This window comes from Chlamydomonas reinhardtii, chromosome 12, assembly GCF_000002595.2.
Source record: "Chlamydomonas reinhardtii strain CC-503 cw92 mt+ chromosome 12, whole genome shotgun sequence".
In the NCBI taxonomy this organism is placed as follows: domain Eukaryota; kingdom Viridiplantae; phylum Chlorophyta; class Chlorophyceae; order Chlamydomonadales; family Chlamydomonadaceae; genus Chlamydomonas; species Chlamydomonas reinhardtii.
The window spans coordinates 1,598,804-1,619,873 of NC_057015.1; the positions used below are offsets into that span (position 1 = coordinate 1,598,804).

At 65.5% G+C, this 21,070-nt stretch overlaps 2 protein-coding genes across 2 annotated transcripts; one reads left to right on the top strand and one right to left on the bottom strand.

The window, feature by feature from the left end:
• Window positions 1-1,102: 1,102 nt before the first annotated feature.
• CHLRE_12g486400v5 (uncharacterized protein) lies at window positions 1,103-6,287 on the bottom strand. Its single transcript, XM_043067841.1, has 11 exons — window positions 5,723-6,287; window positions 5,501-5,603; window positions 5,082-5,378; window positions 4,574-4,674; window positions 4,062-4,179; window positions 3,733-3,833; window positions 3,214-3,334; window positions 2,852-2,982; window positions 2,545-2,632; window positions 2,315-2,395; window positions 1,103-1,789 (listed from the first exon to the last, which is right to left on the bottom strand). The coding sequence occupies exons 1-11, from the start codon at window positions 5,767-5,769 to the stop codon at window positions 1,595-1,597; spliced, it is 1,383 nt and encodes a 460-aa protein (XP_042918094.1). The 5' UTR covers window positions 5,770-6,287; the 3' UTR covers window positions 1,103-1,594.
• Window positions 6,288-7,327: 1,040 nt separating this feature from the next.
• On the top strand, window positions 7,328-20,319 carry CHLRE_12g486350v5 (uncharacterized protein). The gene is made up of 13 exons (XM_043067840.1): window positions 7,328-7,603; window positions 7,692-7,849; window positions 8,048-11,442; window positions 11,988-12,134; window positions 12,374-12,559; window positions 12,828-12,908; window positions 13,284-13,490; window positions 13,944-14,081; window positions 14,446-14,562; window positions 14,796-14,930; window positions 15,146-15,450; window positions 15,715-16,033; window positions 16,336-20,319. The coding sequence occupies exons 3-13, from the start codon at window positions 8,074-8,076 to the stop codon at window positions 17,533-17,535; spliced, it is 6,204 nt and encodes a 2,067-aa protein (XP_042918095.1). The 5' UTR covers window positions 7,328-7,603; window positions 7,692-7,849; window positions 8,048-8,073; the 3' UTR covers window positions 17,536-20,319.
• Window positions 20,320-21,070: the final 751 nt, after the last annotated feature.

A 21,070-nucleotide genomic window follows, 5' to 3' on the forward strand; every position in this document is an offset into this window, starting at 1 on the left:
GTGCACTCGTGCTCCCTCCCCATGGCATGACATGGTGGCGGTGTTTTCAGGATGAAACGTCCATCATCGAGAAGGACAACAACGCCGCCTCCGCGTGAGGGACGGCTTGTGGCGCCTACTACTGGATGTGCGGCCCTGGCGATGCTGGGCACCCGGGCGTGGGCCGCTGTGTGCGTGGGCGTCATCAGGCAGTTGAGGTAGATAGTGCCTCGGCCCCATAGCACCCATAGCGGCGGCTTCAATCGTGGTCGGCGTTGCTGGGGATTGAGGTGTGCACCTGCAGTGCACCACTGAGGCTTGTGGGGCAAGACAGCCCTGCACGGCGGTATATCAGTGGGCTGGGGGGCGATTTGCAGGGGGATGGGGTTGGCGGTTTAGCGGCCGCTGACTGCCCCATGCATTGTGGCCAGTAGGCCTGGTTGGTGCTTTGGCAGGGGCGGCAGCAGTGGCAGCGTTGCCCATTGGATGGCGGTGGGCGCGGCCGCGGCAGCAGAAGAGAAGAGGGCCGCAGCTGGGGGTCAGCTGCGGCTGCGATGTGTGTCAGGTTCATTTGACAATGCGGTGGTAATGGCAAACAGTGGCAGGCGATGGGGTTTGATGGGAATCAAGACGCCTGATGGGAACATAGACGCCTCGACACATAAAGGGACTGCGTTGGGCCGCTGCCAAGCTGAGTTTGTGTGCCGTAGTGCTCAATGTGGACCCATGCACGCTCAAACCCTTACAGTTCACCGCATGCAACCGCTGCTACGAATTTTGTACCAAGCCTTGGCTCGCATGAGCTTTTTGTGTTGAAGAATGTGGGGGTGTATTGTCAGGTGTGTGTGTGCGTGTGTGTGTGTATGTGTGTGTGTGTGTGTGTGTGTGTTTTGAGAATGTGTGTAGGATCCATGGCTGGGTGTACTGCCGTATGCGGTGGAAGCATTTCCAAGCATACGCCGTAACCTCTTCTGATCGTGGATGACTTGGCAGTGCGGTATGACCTGCGTGTTGCTGTGGACCTGCGTCTGTGGGCTGGCTGGCGAGCATTTCCGCAGCCTTGTTCTACACGGCCCGGCTGATGTGCTGCTGCTGCGTCGATTCCCCCGGTCCGGACATACATGCGATGTTGTTGTTACAGGATTGGAAGTGTGCTAGGGTGGTTCTGTGCTTCAGGCTTACACAATAATGAGCGTAGTCACCAAGTTCTGGTCTCGTTTACTACCTGGCATCTGCACGCCTGCAAGTCATCTAATAGCGTGCTGGGGCACCAATGCCACATGCCGGACGATCCAAATCCATCGCCGGCTGTAAGTAACTGGCCAGCCGTCCTACCAATCTTCCTCCATCTCTCGCTGCCTCTTCCACCCGCCTCTCGAACTCTTCCCCCAGCCCCCATTCCCAACTGCATTAGTCCCGCACATCGCCCTCGCACACCTCCCATCTTCTGCCATCTTCCCCCAGCCCAGCCCAGCCCCCAGTACGCAGCCGCCCGGACGGCCGCTCATTTGATAACGACTTCGCCTGCAGTCTTCAGTGCATTTTGTACCGCTTTTCCAACCATCCTGGCAAACCCCACCTCCCCCAACATCCACTCACCATCCACCCGCCAGCATCACCCCTGCCGCAGGTGGCTCTGCGCATCTCCGTAGCTGCTGCGCAGGATGAAGGCCTCGCTGAGCACGCGCTCCAGCTGCGGCTCGCTCCAGTCGGCAGTGGGCAGGCGCTGCAGGAACAAGATGAGGTCCTGGAACTCCAGCCGCGTCAGGCGGTCGCGCCAGGACAGCAGGAAGGCGGCGGACAGGTAAATCTGTGTGCGTGTGTGGGGGTTACATTCATGATTAAGTAAGCGAAGGCGTAGGGGGCGGCAGCGTGTAAGTGCGCGCGCGTGTGTGTGTGTGTGTGTGTGTGTGTGTGTGTGTGTGTGTGTGTGTGTGTGTGTGTGTGTGTGTGTGTGTGTGTGTGTGTGTGTATGTGTGTGCGTGCGGCACGGTGGCAAGAGGGGGAAAGCTTGGAGGGGCAGCAGGAGCAGGAGCCGCGTGAGCACGGGCCGCAGCGCGGGAAGTGCCACAGCTGCAGCCACGCCTCACACCGCCACGCGGCGCATCGCCCCTAGTCCCACGAGTGCCCCATCCAGTTGCCACCCGTACGCTCCCAGCTCCAGTCCCGCTGCCTCGGCCAGGTGCACCCCGCCCCGCCTGTCCGCCCCCAACCTATTCCGCTGGGCTCGGCCATACAACCCCACCTACCGCCCCCCGGGCCCTGTCCGCCTCTTACCCCACGCCCTCCCCCCCACCCCGCCTACTCTTCCCGCCCACCCGGCCCCACCCCTCACCAGGAACTCGCTGAAGCCGGTGCCCTCAGCCAGGTAGGTGTCCCACAGCCGCAGCGCCAGGCAGAACGGCAGCTCGCGGACCTGAGGCGAAACAGTGGCAGGTGCGGGGCGCGTGAGGTGTGGGAGGTGTGCGGAAAGCGCACCGAGCGTAAACATGGAGGTGAAAAAGCAGGCGGTGTTCTGTAGCCAACATCTTCTCCTCTCCCCTCCTCTCCCTCCCTCCCCCTCACCAGCAGGCAGTTGACCCAGCGCAGTGCGAACTGGATAAAGTCCACGTTCTCCGAGTCCAGGTGGTCCGACACCTCAGCCTCGCAGCGCCTTTGGGGGGGGTGCCGTGGCGGTGGCCGTGGGGCGAGGGAAGTGAAGGGCGGGGGCGGGGCCGTGGGGTGTGGGGTGTGGCGTGGATGGGCGCAGCGGGTGGAGGGTGCGGGAGGACACGGCAGTTGTGGGTACATACGTACGTACAGACGGCCCTTGATTGATTCTGATGTCACTGACACCTGGCCGCCTCTCCTGCCTCCCGCGTGTCCGGCTCACCTGACCAGCTCCTTTATCCTGAACACGGCCCTCTGTATGCCGGGCTGGGCGTACGTGTAGTGGTCCTGGATGCCCTCAATCAGCTTGCACAGGCACCAGTAGCAGTCCGCCTCCACCTCCAGCATCACAGACTGCGCCCGTGAGGGAGTGCGCGTGAAGGCATGAGAGGGCGAGAGCAGGCCAACCGGCTAGCAAGCGAGAGAACGAGCGAGTGGAAGCCAATGCTGTCCAATCAGACTCCGCCCCCACTCTGTTTCTTACTGAGAATGGTGAAAACAAGCGCCCCCTCTTCCCCTTCCGCCCCCATTCGCCCCACCTGCACGCCCCCTCCTGCCCCCCCCCCCACACACACGCACTCGCACCTCGTTCAGCGCCGCCGCGCCCCAGCCCTCCATGGGCCCGGGCAGGTGCTCGGCCAGGAACACGGCCAGGAAGGGCGTCACCAGGTCGTTCATGCCCTGCACGTAGCCGCTGGCGGGGTGACTGAGGGGGCAGGACCGGGGGGGGGGCGGTTACGTTCGTGATTAATTAAGAAGTGAAGGCGCAGGCAGGGGGGTTGCAAAGATGGTACACTGGACTGTAGCAAAGTAGACAGCAGGCGTGGGGGTGCGGGGGTGGGACCGGGGGACAGACGCGTAGGCGCGGGTGACAAGCAACATGCGCCAGATATGCGGATGAGTTTGTTTGAAGAGGTCAGAAGGGGATACGCAGGAGCTCCAGATCCCTGGATGGCGCTTGCGGGCCTGTGTGGCGGGCACTCCCCAGACCTGCAAGCCCACCTCAGTCACCAGGGCCTGAAATTGCCTACCGGTATCCCTCCATCAGCCTCTCCTTCCTGACCTGCCTCTTGACCTGCCTCCCGGCCAGCTCCACCCCCTCACCGTATTCCCCAGATGTACAGCAGTCGCTGCAAGGACTCCTGGATGATGGGCTCGTGGAAGAAGGGCACGTTGGGGGCGGTGCGCGGCACATCCACCGCCACCTGCGGGGCAGAGCGCGCATGGACACCTCGCGGTCACGTGCTGGCACGCACCGACAGCAGCAGCGGCCAGCAGCACCCGGTAGGCGGTGCTCAGGTCTGACGGTAGCTGTTTCACTCCTCCTGCCTTACGCACTACCCAGCGCTTGCCCTTCTGCCCCCGGCACTTCATACTTGTGACTCAATCACTCCGTTCTTTACACGAACGGCTTTAACCTCCCCCCGCGGCACCTGTCTGTAGGCTGCGACCTCATCCTCGCTGCGCTCCTCGTGCGGGATGTCGTAGTACTCGGGCACCATGTCCGCATACTCGCGCCGCCGCCGGGCCAGTGTGTGCGCCTGCCGGCTCCTGGGAGGGAGGGAGGACATCGCGGCAGCGCGAGACGCTGGGTCGCTGACACGCCCCCCCCTCGGCGATTGATATTTGCGGGGCACAGGCAGCGCCTCCTGTGTGGATTGCTCCCCGACGCCCAGCCAGTACTGCAGTCCAGCGCGCTCCTGGTTTGGTGCTGCCACTCCAGCCCCGGCCCCAGCCCCCGTGCCAGCCAGGTGCATGACCTCGCCGCTGACCGCCCCGCCCGCCAGTCGCCACAATTCCCTCGCGGCAACCTCCTCCCTCAGACCTCGCCGGGACAGCCACCCTTAGGGCATTCTTCACACATAGCAGGTTACACACCGATGCAAACGACCCCCACCCGAGCCCCAGCCCCAGCGGCCCAGCCACCGCGCCGGCGCGCACCCACTTTGCCGGCGGCAGGTATCCACTGAGTAAGCGCCAGACCTGCGGTCGCAGCGTAAGGGGCACGCCGCTCCAGGACAGCTCCCGTAGCGCGTCAAGGTCCACCTGAGAGCGTGTTGGGAAAGCACAAAGAATGAAACACGCAGGACGTGTCTTTGAGTTGTGTGTGAATGGGTGTGCGTGCTAGGGACACACACGGCCGCCTGTCTGGGCCTGCTGTACCCGAACCAACTGATGAACCGGTCCTACGTTGGTCAATCATGCCGCCCTGTAAGGCAGTCCCACCCCCATCCGGGGCTTGCACTTGACTAATCCCATTTCTGGAGCTTGCCTTACAGTCCAGGTCACTTCGGGTTTGGCGTACCTATCGTACCTGTTGCGGTGGGCTTGGGCATTTTACCCCCCGCGCTCTGTGGGCTGGTTCTGGGTCTTGGTTTCTTTGGGATTGGGGTAAACTTCCCGCCCCGTTTAGTTTGGGTATATACAATCCCCGCCCCGCCGCCGCCTCTCACCACGGGCTCCTGCAGTAGCTTGTGGAACTTGCGCACTCTGTGCTCAGGGATGGGCGCTTGGTGCATCAGACCCCCGCCGCCGCCGCCGCCCGCCGCCGCCGCCGCCACAGCGGCTGCCAGCTGCTCCCTCGTGAGGCCGCCGGCACCCAGCGAGCCATTCCCGTCGAAGGCGCCTCCCGCCGTGCCGCCTGCCGCCCCTGCTGCTCCGCCTCCCGCGGCTCCGCCTAGCCCTGTCACGCCTGGCCCTGCTGCCACCGCGTCCTCAGCCGCACCGTCGCCGCGACCCGGCATGCCCTCCTGCAGAATTGCACGAACAGGGATCGAGTGGGTTATGTGGCGTGGGCTAGGAGCAAGGAGGGGCAGCCGTCGGGACGGAGGTGGCGAATGCAGCGTGTGTACAACCCCTGACAGAATCTCACCTCCGACACACGAGCGATAGGCAGGTCCGGCCCGTCCTCGCTTTGCTTGCGGGTGGGCAGGCCAAGACGCCCCGATAACCTGGAGCTTGTGGTCCTCAACAAGCTGAGAGCGCAGCGCAGGCAGGAGCGCACAAGGACGGGTGAGGTATGACTCGGTGGGCGTGGTAGGGCGGGTTTCGGCAGCTGGCTGAAGCTAGCTCAAACAGCTTTGCAGCAACTTACGTTTGCAATTTTGCCACTTTCCCCTTGTCCTCGTTAGCGCCCGTCATCGTTGCCCTCTGCTAGCACAGCACAGCAGGTCTTAAAACTCAAGTCCTGCCCCGAGGCGCTCGCTCAGACTCTGCCATGCTTTCTTTGCTGCTTTTTGGTACAATTACAAGAAGGAGTCTTCAAAACACTGGTGAAAGTCAGGACAGTGTTGCGTTGTGTTTATCGTTCCAGAACTCGCAACAGCGCAGCTGTTTTGCAATTCTTTGATAAGCCAACAGCATCCAGTGTTGGATATTAATACAGAGGTCACAGAGAGCAGGAAGAACATCGGGTGCCAAGCTCACTGCACGAACCCCAACTTGGCGGGTGCCCTCAGGTCATCAGGTGCCCTCTTCCCTATGGTCTTCCCCCGCACCGGGCGGAAGCGGAAGCGCTGCGTCACTTAAAATGTCCAAAACCGTTTCTGCGAGGCGCCCTTTCCCCTGGGCCAGTTGAGAAGACGGACGAGCGCAATGAAGCTGGGGCCCTCTGGCAGTCGGACTGTTACGAAGTATCGCATGCACGTGCGACCGCGAAGTCCTAGATTTTTGCGTTTCCAATTTTTTTTTGCGGTCCGCGAGCGCTACCACTCCCGATTAGACCGACCTCCTCGGAATCCGGACAGGTATTCGCGAACAGTCAGGGTAGGTTGGGGTTGACGTGGTGCACTGGACTGTCAAGTGGTCTGCCACTTCGCAGCTTCACTGCATATACGGTAGGCGCGATCAGGGCCCGGTACCCTATAACTGTTGCAGCCATGCTTCCCACCTGCCCCACGACCACTGCGTTTGGCAATTCCAACGCGCCCTCCACGCAAGGGCGCAGTGTCCCCTCTTGCCGCCGAAGCCTGCCCCAACCTGCTCACACCCCTTCACACTGCTGCTGTGCTGTCCTTCTGTGGTGTGTGGACTTTCCAACAATCAGCATGTTAACGTTGACGTATGTACGGCAGTCCTGACGTGTGCTACTGTGCTATTGTGCAGGGCATGTGGGTCACGCGGACACGGCCAAGCAGTCTGGGGGTCTGAGATTAGCTGACGGCGGTATTCGGAGATACAGCCGCCGATACAGCCCGCCGCCCTCGCACCTCCAAGCATCCTAAGGTTCTAGGGACCTGGGGCTCGATGATAGGGCAGCAGGAAGTGCATTGGTATGCATTGGGAGTGCCGTGAGCGCATGTGTTGATTCAAAGATGTCGCAGGGGTGTCCGGCATGCTGATGTGCCGCGCGCCCGCGCCCCTGCTTACAAGTGGAACAGAGTGAGTATCGACCGGCGCGTGAACGAACCCGGGTGGCGGGTGCCCGACTGCTGCAAGGCCAAGGGTTGGGAACATGGCGGCGCGGGGTCGGGGGCACGTGCGAGTGAAGGTGGCCGGGCTCCAATTGCGTGCAATCAACGCCACCGGTTGCTACCTATATGGGCATTGCCGCTGCCTTCTGGTGCGGACGGGAGCGGAGCGAATACACAGGCTGGGCACAGAGGAGGGGCGCAGTTCATCCGAGGGACGGGTAATGGCAGCTCGGCCGCAAACCCGCCAGCCCAGTGCATAACGTTGAGCTTGCCACTGCTTTTGTAAAACTGAAGAGCGACTCCTGCCTTACAAACGATGTAGTCTTCCTACGAGCTGTAACTCGATAACTCTCGAATTGCGACTTTCGCTTTGTTGCTCAGAACTTTACCTACGAGCTTAATTTTCTTTGTATTTCACCCTGGAACCTCACGGTTAACGCGAGCAAGGGCTGCTCGGCGAGGCGAAGCCCGCAGCAGCTCAACTACACCAGCTCTCCCTAGGGAAAAATCGGCTGCACCGGAAGCAAAAGTCTTCCAGTAGAACCTAGTGCGGAGGGCGCGCGGTAAGGTTAAGCCCGAGTCGGGAGTCGGAGCCTGAAAGACCGGTTTAATGTGCGAGACAATCCTAACCTGCTTTTATGTTGCTCGCAGGAACCCGCGGAAGGATGTAAACCAGGAGACCAGCGGCCAGGGCGCCCGAGTAAGCCCAGTCTCCGGCGATGTTGGCAGAGCCTCCGTCGTTGGTGCTGTATATCCAGTACCAGAAGGCTCTGCAGTACCAGAGCCGGAGTTACAACTGTCCACAAATGGTGAGAACCGACTGTCGCGTCTTCTTGCACGGCTGCAAGGCTGCGTCAACCGGAAACGCCCCGCGTGCAGACCTGTGCGACTGTTTTGTTGACATTTGCGTCACGCTAGATGTGTTCAGCAGGGTCGAGAGGGCTGTCCCCCGCTTCATGCAGCCTCTGCTTCAGCATTGTGACTGCGCCGTGGCCGAATTCCTACAGGCGCGAGCAGCAATGTCTTTATTGCAATGCCATCGAAGCTTGCAGCTGCTAGGGCCTCGCGGGAGGCGAGCGAGCGGCTCGGCGGCGGCCCCGCCACGGCGCCGCGGCGGGCTGCCTCAGGGCAGAGCGGGCTGCCGTCAGAGATGGAGGACCACTCCAAAGACGACCCCACCAAAACGTTTGCGCGCATGTCGCAGCGACGCCGTGGAAGCCTGGAGTCGCAGCCGAATGCCCAGCAGCAGCACCTCAGCGCCAAGCTGGCGACAGATGCACCAGCGTCAGGCCAGTCCGTCACCTTCCACGTCTCTTCCGGGGCGCACGGCCAGCACGGCACGCCCACCGCCACAGCCGCCGCGCTCGCAGGGGCGCAGGCCGCCGCCGCCGCCGCCGCCGGTGACGCCTCCGGCGCAGCGGGCACGCCGTCCCGCTCCGTCTCCCCCGGGAACACAGCACCAGCCGTGCGGCCGCACGGCGCGCTGCACACGCTCGTGACACCGGGGCTGGGCTCGGGCCACAGCCCACGCATGGGGTCTGTTGGCCGGCTGCCGTCAGCTTCCGGCTCGTCGGCGCGCCTGCCCACCATGGCGGTGGGGCTGGGGCCGGGCGGCGTGCCGCTGCGGGCGGCGTCGGCGGCGCTGCCAGATGCCTGCGTGGGCGGGGTGGTTGGCCATGCGGAGGGCAGCGGCAGTGCGCTTTGGGGCGGCGTGCCGGAGACGTCGGGCTCTACGCTGCCGCCCTCCTCCGCAGCCTTCACGCAGCCTTCGGCGTCGCAATCGCAGTTGCAGCCGGCGGTGGCGATGGCGGGGCACAGGCCCGAGCTTGTGGGTGCCGGCGGCGGCACCGGCGGCCACGTGCTTTTGGACTCGGCGCCGGAGGGGCTGGCCGGCATGGCCGCGCACAACACCGGCACGGAGCTAGGCATGGGCTCGGTCAGCGGCACCCAACTCCAGGACATTGTGCCTGTGTCGGGCGTCAGCGCTGGCGGCGTCAGCGGCAGCGGCGGCGTTGGTGGCATGCCGGGCTGCATCCAGGCATTGCCGTCAGCAGCCATCCCGACAGCTATGCCCGCCACGGCGTCAGCGGCGGCGGCGGCGGTGGCGGCGGCGGGTGCGCGCGCCTCCAGCGGGACCGCCTTTTCGGCCGCGGCGGCGGCGGCCGCCTCTGTGTCCGGGGAGCAGGCCTGGACGGGGTCTTTGAACACTGCGGCGCCGCCGGCGGCGGAGCGGTCCAAGTCATCATCGACACAGGCCACCACGCCCGTGCGCCAGTCGCGGCTGCGGGTGTCGGTAGGGCGCCAGGGGCCGGAAGCGGCTGGCGCCGGCGCCGGCCGCGTCGGCGCGAGCGGCGTCGGCGCGGTGTCGACTGACATGAGCCTGGATGCTGGGGAGTCACTGGCCCGGACATCGCCGCAGCCGGAGCAGCTGCCGCCGGGGCCGGGGCTGACGTCGCCTGCCGTGGCGTGGCCGACGACCGCCGCGCGCGCGGGCAGTGGCTTGAGCGCCGTCAGCAGCTCCGCTGGCGGCACGCCCGCCGGCGTCAGCCGGCACACCAGCGCCGTCGGGCTCCGGCACGGCCGCACGGGACTGGCGGGCCACGGGTCGGGAACGCTGGCCGCTAGCTCCGCCACCGCCGGTGCCGGCGCTGCCGGCGCTGCGGCGCGCGAGCTCTTCCACACGACCAGCCTGGGGCCGGCGAACTCGGGCGCGGGCGTGGGTGTGGGGAGCGAGGAGCCGCCGTCACCTAGCGTGGCCTCGTCCTTCACCATGCGGCAGACGCCGTCAGACGTGGAAGATGAGTTGATGGAGCGGATGCGGGCGCGTGGCGGGCTGGGGCTGGGGCTGAGCGGGGCGCGGCTGGCGGCGGCTGGCGGCTCGGCCCGTATGACTGCCGGCGGCGCCGCTGGCGGCGGCGGTGGAGCCGTGAGCGTGAGCGCACGGCCGAGCGAGACTGGGACCAGCGGCGGCATGGCCGTGGGGTTGAGTTCTGCGGGCTTGCTGATGCACACGGCGGACGGCGCCGCCGCAGTGTCCGCCACTGCCGGCCACCTCGACGGCGGCTCGCCTGCGCACCGGCTGTCCGGCGGCGTGCCGCCAGGCGGCTACATGCCCTCGGTGGGGGAGCGCGGCGGCGGCACCGCCGCAGGCGTGCGCGTGCCCATCCGCCTCAACCACCAGCCGGGGCACCAGCGGCGGCTGCCCAACCGCCACGCCTCCATGCCAGCCACGAAGCAGGACTCGGCGGCGGCAGCGGCAGTGCTCGGCGCGGCGGCCTCGCATCGCGCCGCCGCCGCGGCGGCAGCGGCGGCGGCGGCGCGCCAGCAGCAACAGCACGACAGCGGCCCCCCTGGCGAGCTGATGGCGGCGGATCCGGCAGTGGTGTCCGGTGTGAGGGAGTCGTCGTTGCAGCTGCGGGTGCTTGACGTCACGGACGTAGGCGCGGTGTCGGGCCAGGCGATCAGCGGCAGCGGCGCCATTGGCGGCGGCGCCACCGGCAGCGGGGAGGGCGGGCACCTCACGTCGGGGGCCTCCCACCTGCACCTCTTGAGCCACAACAACTCATCCGTACTGGCACCAGGCGGCGTCAGCGCTACACTCAGTCGCTGGGCGCCGACGTCGCCCGAACTCTGTAGCACTGGCGGCGGCGGCGGTGCGGCGGCGCCTGGCGGCGCCGCCGGTCCGGCGCTGGTGCCGGTAGCGCTGACGCCCGCTGCGGCCGCGGGCTCCGGCTTCGGCATGCGTGGCGCTGTGGGCAGCGGCACTGGTGCTGGCGGCATGGGCAACGGCGTCAGCGCTCTCATAGGAAGCGGCGGCGGCCTGTCGCCCATCCGCGGCGGCCCTCACCAGCTGCCGTCGCCGCCGGAGGCCGAGTCGGAGCCGTACGACACGCAGCTCGTCATGCGGCCGCCGCCGCCAGGGGGCCGGATGCCGCAGCTACGACACGCACTAGGCGGCGGCGGCGACCGCGGCGGCACGGATGACGGCAGCGCCGCCGCCGGCGTCCCAGGCGGCGGCGGCGGCGGCGGCGGCGGTGGCAGCAGCAGCCGCGCCACGCCCGCCTTCCTCGGCGGCCGCAGCGCCAGCGGCAGCGGCAACAACGGCCGAGCCCTGGCCAGTGCCATGGCGGCCGCCACCGCCACAGGCGGCGGCAGCGGGCAACAGCACCAGGTGCCGCAGGCTCTCATGAGCTCGCAACAAAGCGGCTTCTTCGTCGACCGGCCCAGCCACCCGAGTGGCCGGATGCTGATGAGCGGCGCGCACGCCACGGCGGCGGCGGCGGCGGCTCACAACAGCGGCCTGGCGGCCCTGCACAAGGCGGTGGAGCGGCTGATGCTGCAGGACAGTGGGCTGTACAGCAAGGTGCAGGCCAGCATGAAGGGCATCAGCAGCCTGGCCAAGGTGGGGAGGGGGCGGGGGCGGGGAGGGGTTGTTTTGTTTCCGCCAGTGCCGATATAAGGGGGAATTGAGAGACACGAGGCGGGGCAGTGGGGTGGGGCGGGGCGGGGCAGCGCAAGGGGAAGCGGGAGGGGCGGGGGCTGGGTGGGGAAGTCGGGAAGAGGTTGAGGTGCAATGGGAAGGGATGGGGCGTGGCGGGGGGTAGCCGTGCACGGGGGACAGAGGCGGGCGGGGTCAAGGCAGGAGTGGGCGGGTGGGTCCTCAAGAGCGCGTGGTGCACATCAAGAGGGCATGGTGGAGCTGCGGAAGGGGCGGGGTGCAGTGCCGGGTCGCGCAGGGAGCTTAACGCCTTCCTGCTCCTCACACCCGCGCCCCTGCCATGGGTTTCAGACTAGTCATCATGCCTGGAACTCCACACCACTCCACCTGCCCGTACACTAGCCCGCGTATGCGGCGGCAGCTTCTCCTTGCTGCGCTACTGTTGCCTTATCGGATTGTAACCCCCACCTCCGCCTCCGCCTCCCCGCCTTTCTCGCGCCTCTGCGCAGGAGACCAACAAGCTGGAGTTCGTCCGCGACGCCAGCGGCGCCACCGTGATCAACCAGTACGTGGTGGTGAAGACGCTGGGGCGCGGCGCCTTCGGCAAGGTCAAGCTGTGCCTCAACACGCTGGACGGACAGCTGTACGCGGTCAAGGTGCGCGTGTGGGGTGTGGGGTGGGGTGGGAGGGAGAGGGAGAGGGAGAATAATTACACTTGGTAGTGGCGAAGCCACTGATGACTAGGGCTGACAAGGGAGAGGGAGAGGGAGAGGGAGAGGGAGCGCGTGCGTGCGGGCCAAAGTGCGGTGCGCGAACCTTACCCCGGACTCACGCACACGCTCCTAGCCACTGCGACAACGCCGCCCCCCCCCTCCTCGCCCCACCACCGCCGCAGATGATCAACCGCGCGCACCTGCTGCGGCAGTTGCAGAAGCCCGCCCGGCCGCTGCGCCGCCGCGCGCCGCCGCCGCGCAACACCAGCGACACAGGCCTGATGCACGGGGTCATGCACCGCACCGCCACCGAGTCCAACCTCTCCATCTGCAACACCAATGGCAGCAGCTTCGGCAACGTGGCGCAGGTGGGTGCGGGGCTGGGTGGGTGGGGTTGGGGGTGCAAAGATGGTTGGAATGGCGGTACAGGATGCACAGAAGACTGCAGACGGGAGGGGGGGGGAAGGCGCCAAGTCCAGGTGGCCAGGGAGGGCGCTATGAGCGGAGCCGGGACGTGGGCACGTTCCGGTTCCCGGGTGCAGGTCAGCAGCCATCACCATCACAACCACAATCCTCACATTCAAGTGAATCAAGTCTACCCGCCTGCTCCATATCTTCCCCCCACCCCACCCCCAGGCCGCCCTGCCCGCGCGCGCCTCCATGGACGACGCCTCGCCGCTGGCCGCCATCATGCGCGAGATCGCAGTCATGAAGAAGGCGAGGCGGGGCCGCGTGGGGAAAGGGGCGGAGAGGGGAAGCGCGGCGTGACGCCCGGGGGATGGGGCAGGCGGGGCGGGCGCCGAGGGACTGACACGGGCGGGCGTGACACGGGAGCAGACGCTTCAGACCTGAGGCCGTGAGGGATGCAGCGGGCATGAGTCACTTCCTAGCGTCCTTTGGCTTCCCCACTTCTGCCGGGTGATCTCATCGCTGCGTCTTGCATGGCCGCCTCCTGCCCCTCCGCTCTCCCCTCACCCAAGATTGTCTACCGTCTACCACTTCCTTAACCAATCATGAACGTAATCTCCCACCGTCTACCATTACCTAACCATGACCATAATCACCCCCTCCCTTCCCTCTCGCCTGCTGCAGGTGGACCACCCTCACGTGGTTCGGCTGCACGAGGTGATCGACCCGCCCGGCTCCAACTACCTGATGATGGTGATGGAGTACTGCGAGGGCGGCTGCGTCATGGAGACGCGGCAGCAGACCGGCCTGGCGCCGCTGGGCGAGGAGGCGGCGCGCGAGTCGTTCCGGCAGGCGTGCCTGGGGCTGGACTACCTGCACTACAACAACGTGGTGAGGGGGGAGGGGGGAGAAGGGGGAGGGGGAGGGGGAGGGGGTTACATTCATGATCATTTAAGAAGTGAAGGCGTAGCCAGGTACAGTACAGTAGCATAGCAGACGCGTTGCTACCGATGTCCGTGAAGTCCAGCGGCCAGCTCCAGCGCGTAGACCCGTAGGGGGAGGGGGAGGGGGAGAATGATGGTTGGTTTAGAGAGCCCAGGAACCCAAGAGAAGCGGAGGGGAAGGGGAGGGGGGATTTGTCTGCACCAGTCCCATCAGGACAGAAATGTCGCAGCTGGTGGAAGGGGTGGTGGGGAGGGAGCGGAGAGCAGAGTGGGCCGATCCCCGCTGCGCCACCTCGGCGCTGCGCCGCCTTCCGCTCTTGACCTTCCAGTACCCGTCCTTACAAACGCCTCCTCTCCCGCACCTGCCGCCCCCTCCCCACCCCCCCGCCCCTCTCAAAAGGTGCATGGCGACATGAAGCCCGAGAACATGCTGGTCAGCGGCAGCGGCGTGCTCAAGATCGCGGACTTTGGCAGCAGCCGCTTCATGGGCGGCGACCCGGGCGACGCCACCAAGACCTCGTGCACACCTGCATTCCAGGTGCGGGACACTGGATTGGGCCGCACGGTGGGGGGGGGGGTAGCCATCCATGGGATGGTGTGTATCAAATATGAAGTGAAGTGCCGACGTCCGGGGGCACGGGACGGGCGGGGCGGGGCGGGGGTAGTTCATTCCAGAACCCAACGCAAGCCAACCGGGGGGCTCGGCGTGCTGTGTGCCGGCGGGCGCGAAGGCGACGCCCAGCCACAGCGCCCTGCCCCAACAAATCCTTGCGCTCGGGCACCGTCCACCCCCTCACTCCCCCTGCCGCTTCCCTCTCTGCCCCGCTGTACCGGGTACTCCAGTTCTTCTCCCTAACAGCGCAACCCTCCCGCCCCTCTCCCTCCCGCTCCCTCCCCGTCAGTCCCCTGAGGAGATCAGCCACCTGCCCGTGGACCCCTTCGCCGCTGACGTGTGGGCACTGGGGTGCTGCCTCTACACCTTCGTGTTTGGCCGGCTGCCCTTCGTGGGGTCGTGCGTGGTGCGTGCAGGGCGGAGGGGGGCTGGGAGGGACTGGTGGGCTAGGCGGGACTGGGAGCCTTTGGGACTGGGGGACTGGGGGGCTGGAAGGGACTGGGGGACTGGGGGACTGGTGGGACGACAGGCTCTTGGCCTCCGGAGGCCTCCATACAGTGTCCTGCGTGTATTCTTTCTTCCTTGTGCTCTTTAACCACACACACTTGTTCACACTGGCACGCGGCCCACGCCCCCCAGGTGGACATCTACCGCGCCATCCTGACCCGGCCGCACACCTACCCCAGCCCGGCCGAGCTGCCGCACAGCCCCGAGCTGCGCGACCTGCTGGACCGCATGCTGCACAAGGACCCCGCGCGCCGGCTGCAGCTCAAGGTGGGCGGTGGGGGGCAGGGGAGGGGGAGAGGGAGAGGGAGAGGGGGAGAGGGAGAGAGCTTGGCTAGGGAGGCGGGACAGGCCGGGCGGGGACAGACGCAAAAGGTATTTTCCGCGGCATTGACGTGTGGCTTATGACACTCCACTCACTCCCGCTTGACGCGTTCCTCCCTCGTCCACCACCACCACCACCACCACCACGGCGCCCGCCACAGGACGTGATGCAGCACCCCTGGGTGACCGGCCACGGCACACTGCCGCCGCTGGTGTGCCTCCAGACCCTGGCTGCAACCATCGCCGCCGCCAACCAGTTCAGCATTGGAGGCGCCGCCGGCGGCACCGACGGCGGTGCCAGCCCCGGCGCCGCCGCCGCCGCGGCGCCGCCCGCTGTTGTTCTCCCGCCCGTCATCCGCGTGACGCATGCGGAGCAAGTCAACGCCATTGACCGCAGCTCGCTTGTGTCGCTCATTCGCGCCAGGCTCAAGGAGAAAATCTGCTCGCCTGGCGAGTACCTCTTCAAGTGAGTGCCGTACACAGTGCTGCCCTATGATGCAGTGCATGTGGAGGCAGGTGGTGCTGGGATGCTGGTGGAAAAGCGATGGAACGGCTGGCGCTGACAGACCTCTGGAGTGCTGGCGTACAGACACACCACTACGCCCTGCGGACTGCGCTTCATCTCCCCTCTTGACCAACCCCCAACTCGCAACCCCCAACTCCCAACCCCCAACTCGCAACCCCCAACTCGCAACCCCCAACTCCCAACCAACAACTCCCGACCCCACAGGGAGGGCGACGAGGCGCACTGCGTGTACATGATCATGGCAGGGGTGGTGGAGCTGACGCAGCACCTGCGCCGCCCGCCGCCCGGGTACCCCGGCGGAGGCACCTCGGCGGGGCCCGCAGGCGAGCGCCGCGGCGCTGCCGCCGTGGCGGCGGCCGCCGCCGCCGCAGCTGCCAGCGGCTCGGGCGACCCGGACCACGACCACGACGCGTCATTCAGTGTTGATCTGGATGAGAGTCTGACGCTGGACCACATGGAGGGCATGCACTTCACGGACGCGATGAACATTGTGGACGGCAAGCTGCACATCGACCGGCAGCAGGTGCGCGCGCGCGTGCATGCGCGTCCCACTTCCCTGACACACACACACACACACACACACACACACACACACACCGCACGCACACACACACACACACACACACACACACACACACACACCGCACGCACGCCAACGTCGCACCGCATCACACATACAAACCTGCAGTGTCTTCTCCCATTGTGCTGTCAACCAAACGAGAACGCATGACCCCATTCGGATTTGTCCACGCCAACACACACACACACACACACCCCTCCCACCCTCTCTTTTTCGCACACACACACGCACCCACTCGCTCACAGGCCATCGAGATGCGGCGGCGCATGCAGGGGCAGCTGCTGGGCGACAACGCCGAGTACGTGGTGGAGGTGAAGGGCCCCGGCTCCGTCATTGGCGAGATGGGCATGGAGGCGACAGCCACCGTCACGCACCGCATGTCGGCCCGCGCGCGCGGCCCCGTCACCGTGGTGAAGCTGACGGAGGAGAACTTCTTCAAGGCGCTGCTGCAGATGTACGGCGGCGGCGGCGGCGGCGGCAGCCAGGCCTCGACCTCCATCACCGCCTCCTCCATAAGCGAGGCGCTCACCAAGGCGAACGGCGGTGGCGGCGGAGGCGGCGCGCATGGCGGCGCGCCGCCGCCGGCGCCGAGCAGCTACGCCGGCTCCGGCGCCGGCGGCCCTGGCGGCGGTGCGCCGGGTCTGTCCGCCCAGCACCTCATGGTGATGCAGTACCTGGAGGACAGCGGCTCGCACGCCATGTTTGGACCCACGGGCGCGCCGCTCGGCGGCGGCGGCCACGGCCACGGCCACGGCGGCGGCCACGTGTCTGGTACCGCGGGCGGGCGTTACAGCCTGGACTCGGCAGCGCGGCCGACACTGGTGCGGCCAGGCGTCGTGGGCGGTGTGGGCAGCGGTGCGTCCGTGCACCCGCTGAATGCGGCGGCAGCGGTGCAGTCGTCGTTGTATGCGGCTGGCTCACCGGTGCGGGCGGCCGGCTCGCCCTTGGGGCTTGGGCCGGGTGCGGGCGGCGGCGCCCAGGGCGCGGCGGGGGTACAGTGGGTGGCGGTGTCTGGCGCCGGCGTGGCGGCTGGTGGAGCAGCCGGCGGCGGGCCTGGGAGCGGCCACCACCACCCCCATCACCACCACAATCACCATCATCAGCAAGGCGCAGGCGCGCGGTCCAATGGCGGCAGTGCGCACGGGGGCGGCGCCCCGGCCTTCAGCGCCGCCGCCGTCGACCGCTTTGGCCGCGGCGGCGCCGCGCCGCGCGTGCCGCCAGGCGCCACCTTTGGCGGCGGTGGCAGCGGCGGTGAGGAGGGGGCGGCCCCCATGGGTCTCGGCGCCGGCGCGGTGGCGGCGCACCGGGCGATGGCGCTGCTGGGCGGCGCGTCCAAGAGCTCTCTGAACGCGCACTCGCACCTGGGTGTCCTCAACACCATCCACTCCATCAACGCCTCACGCGCAGGCGGCAACACTTCTGAGGAGGGCATTGCGGACCTGTGATGAATGTCGCTGGTGATGATGGCAATGGTGATCGGGTAGCGGATTTGGCTGTGACTGTGTATGTTGGGCATATGCGGGCTGCTGGCGCATCGTGCATACGTCAGCTCAGCGGCGCGTCGCCAGCAGCGCCAGAGCTGCGCTGAAGGCAGCTGCAGCGGCAGATAGACGTGGCATACGGATAAGGGACTGGGGGCAAGGTGGATTCGGTGCTGTTTTCCTGCGACTGTCGGTGCGGCGGGAGGCGGCAGGAGTCTGTCTAGTCTGTGGGTGCATGAAGTCTTGGTGCCTTTTTTTCACATCCGGACCTGTGTGGCCTCTCGAGAGCACAGCATTGTTGTCTTTAGACACTTCGGGAGGGCAGAGCTGGGGTGAGTGCCAGTGCGAACTTAACTGGATCGGAGCTTTAGTGCCGTGTATGCGCAGGCTGCACGCCGTCGCAAGCAAGCAGCTTGTTATTATATCGGTATGGTCGCGATGTTGTGTTGAACGGGTGCCGTACCCGTGTGTGTGTATACGTGTGGGCGCCGCAAGGAGATTGCGGGGTTGCAACTTCCGTCCAGCATTGTGCCGCATCGAACCAGGCACGACGTGACGGCACGACGTGTCGGCTGACTTGGAGCTGCTGCATTGGGGCTGAGCCCACCTGTACCCGTGTAGCGCCCTGTTTTGAAAATTGTTGCACTTTGCCTGGCTTTTACGCAGTTGTGCGCCAAAGCAGGTTTGATCAATAAATAGTGATAACCACACTCGTTTGAAATTGAGAGACAGGCCGAGGCGAGGTGAGGCAGAGAGGAAAAGAGAGCGGCAGGACCCGGTGCAGGAGCGAATGCGGTAGACGCAGGAGGAGAATGGAAGTGGGGACGGGTAGTGAGCTGCTGGCACCCGCGCGACTGCTGCGCCGACTGTGCTGTCACTGCTGTGTTTGTGACCAGCGCATGTTGCAACGCCCCCGGAGCGGGGTTACTTTGGCACGTCGGCACTACCTGCTAGCTGAGTTTGCGGGTGTGCCTGGCGTGTTGGCTGGCCTGGAAAAGCGCTTACTAGTTGCTCGCCGGGTTGCGGTCCACTGCATGCACGTGTGTATGCACGCCTTGTGCGGCACAAGAAGCAGAGAAGCGCGCGCATGTGCGCGTGTGTGTGTGTGAGTGTGTGTGTGTGTGTCTGTGTGTGTGTGTGTGTGTGTGTGTGTGTGTGTGTGTGTGTGCGTCCTTGGTTGCGCAGCTCAACAATATGCCAGCGCGTCCCCGGGTGCTGCTGGTGACTTCCGCAATGCTTTGCGAGGGGGGCAAAGCCCGGCGCAATGCGCGAGTCCGCGCGCGGCGCAATCAGACACACGGCGAGCCTGCGGCTGCCGCTGCGGCGATATGACGGCTGCACGCGTGGCACACGTGGAGGACAGATACGCGGCGGGTGAGCTTGATGCAGCCGGTACAGTAACGGGGCGGTGCACGGAGTATGTGCGTGTGGGGGTTGCGTGCCCGCATGTGTGCGCCGCAGGTGGGGCAGGCGGGGCTGATGCTGTGAAACAGGGGCGCACGTGTTCAATCGCCGCAGCCCGTATCGGGTGGCCACTGCGGAGGGCTGCAGGGCGGTGCTGATGGAGGTTTGCAAACACCTGGGGCTGGCTGACTTGAAACAATCAGACAACGTTGGATGGTGTGGGTAGCCAATAATGATCCCAGCAGTCGGTATGCTGGCGTGCAAATCATGTCTATGATATTGATGTGCGTGGTCTGTGGCCCTGCAACAAGCGATCTGGTCGTGCGTAGGCGGCGCAGCCTGGCTGGCCTTTGCATTTGCATTGCCCTGTTGCTTGCCTCCGAGGTGTGTATTTTGCATTTGTGCATTTGCGTGGTGGACACTCAAAGAAAAGAACGGCGGCGTGCAAGCCGCGTCAATTAGTCAGACTGGGCGCTCCCCCGGAGCACGTTAAAGGTTGACCTTCACGACACCAAGCATTGCTTCTAGGTATGGTTGTGGTGAGTGCAGGCACAGTGTTTGGGCTTTTGATCCCGTTGTTACGGAGCCAATGCGGCGGGGAGAAAGCGACGGTGTGTACGCGACACAAAGCGAAGGTCGAAATGGGCTCCGGAGTGTTGCGGAAGTGCGGGAAAATGATGAAACGTCTACATGAGTATAGGAAACGTGGGGGGAGTCACGATGTTTGTGCACCGCTGCAGCCTGAAACCGGCTGCATTAGGTGGATTCACGCATGTCTTCTAAAAGTAGGTTTCACGCTTTTTAAGACATGGGCCAAAAGACATGAGGCGAACCAGATGCCAGAGTCTGCGGTGCCATGAGAGGCCTCTTTGCTGCATGTGTGCGGGGCACCCTTGCTTGGTCGGACTGCCCCTGCTTTGTAATGTCGCAATCATGTGTGCGGGAACTGATTTGTAGCCGGACGGGCCATTCAAGCGCGGCAGAACTGTGTGGTCCACAACCAGACTGCAGGGTATGCCTGTTCAAGGTCGGGACCTGTGGTAAACTGCGTCAGCAGCTGGCTCTTGTAGCCAGTGCAATCAATGATGCCGGTTGGATGCAAACAGACATAGTGGCGCGTGGCGCCGATGCTGTAGCCTGCCGAAACTGCTTTTTCAAATGGTTGGGCCCGGTGGTGGCGGCGGCACGGGCGGCCCTGGGCCCAGCGGCAGTGGCGGCGCGCATGTTCGGAGCAGAGGGGGCAGGCAAGGCCACGTGGAGGAGGACAGCGCGGCGCCGCCTTCAAAGCGGCGCCGGCGCGCAGGTTGAGACCTGCCGGTGTTGTCTGGTTAGCGACCTGTGCTGACGAGGATGGCGTAGCGGGCAGTCAGCTGCAGCGGCAAGGGTGTTGAGAGGTTTTCCTTGCTGTCTGGTTGGCCTGCTGCCTGCTGCACTAGTGCTTGATAGCTGGGCGCGACTGGGCACATATGGCGGGCGGTGCCTGTACAAACCGACCCCGGCTATGTCCGGGAGATGAGGCTAGTATCGGAACCTTCGGCCTCAGACGGAGGACGTGGCGTGGCGGCACAGCCCACTTTTCCCTTGCGAGGGAGAGCCACCTTTTCTTGTTCAAATGCAGCGCTTGCCTCCCCCCCGCGAGCCCTGTCATCGATGCAGACCCAGAGGCTGCCAAGGAACTTGTCCCAGCCTTTGGATTGCTGCACCGCATCATGCGCAACCGCTTACATGTAGCGACGACCCACACACGCCTCCAGGTATGTGGCAGTGCCAGCAGGTACAGCAGGTACCGCGTGACGATGCTGTGGGCGGGCCAGTCTGGGCCTCTGGGGTCGCTGGCACCTTACGCTGGCACCCGGGTGGCCGGGTGCACGTAAGGTTCCTCAGTGCTCGGGCTCCTGCTGCATGGCGGGGGGCACTGCTGGCTGCTGCTGGGCTGACTGCGTCACTGTGCTTATGACCACGGACTTTGCCCGCGGGAGGGTTTGCAGCAAAGTCGGGGTTGGGCCCTGATAGCATGTGATGGCTCGGCGTCTTCGGGAGCTGGGACTGTCCCCTCTGTAACATCCGCATCCTTATGACCGGAAGGAAGGAGGAC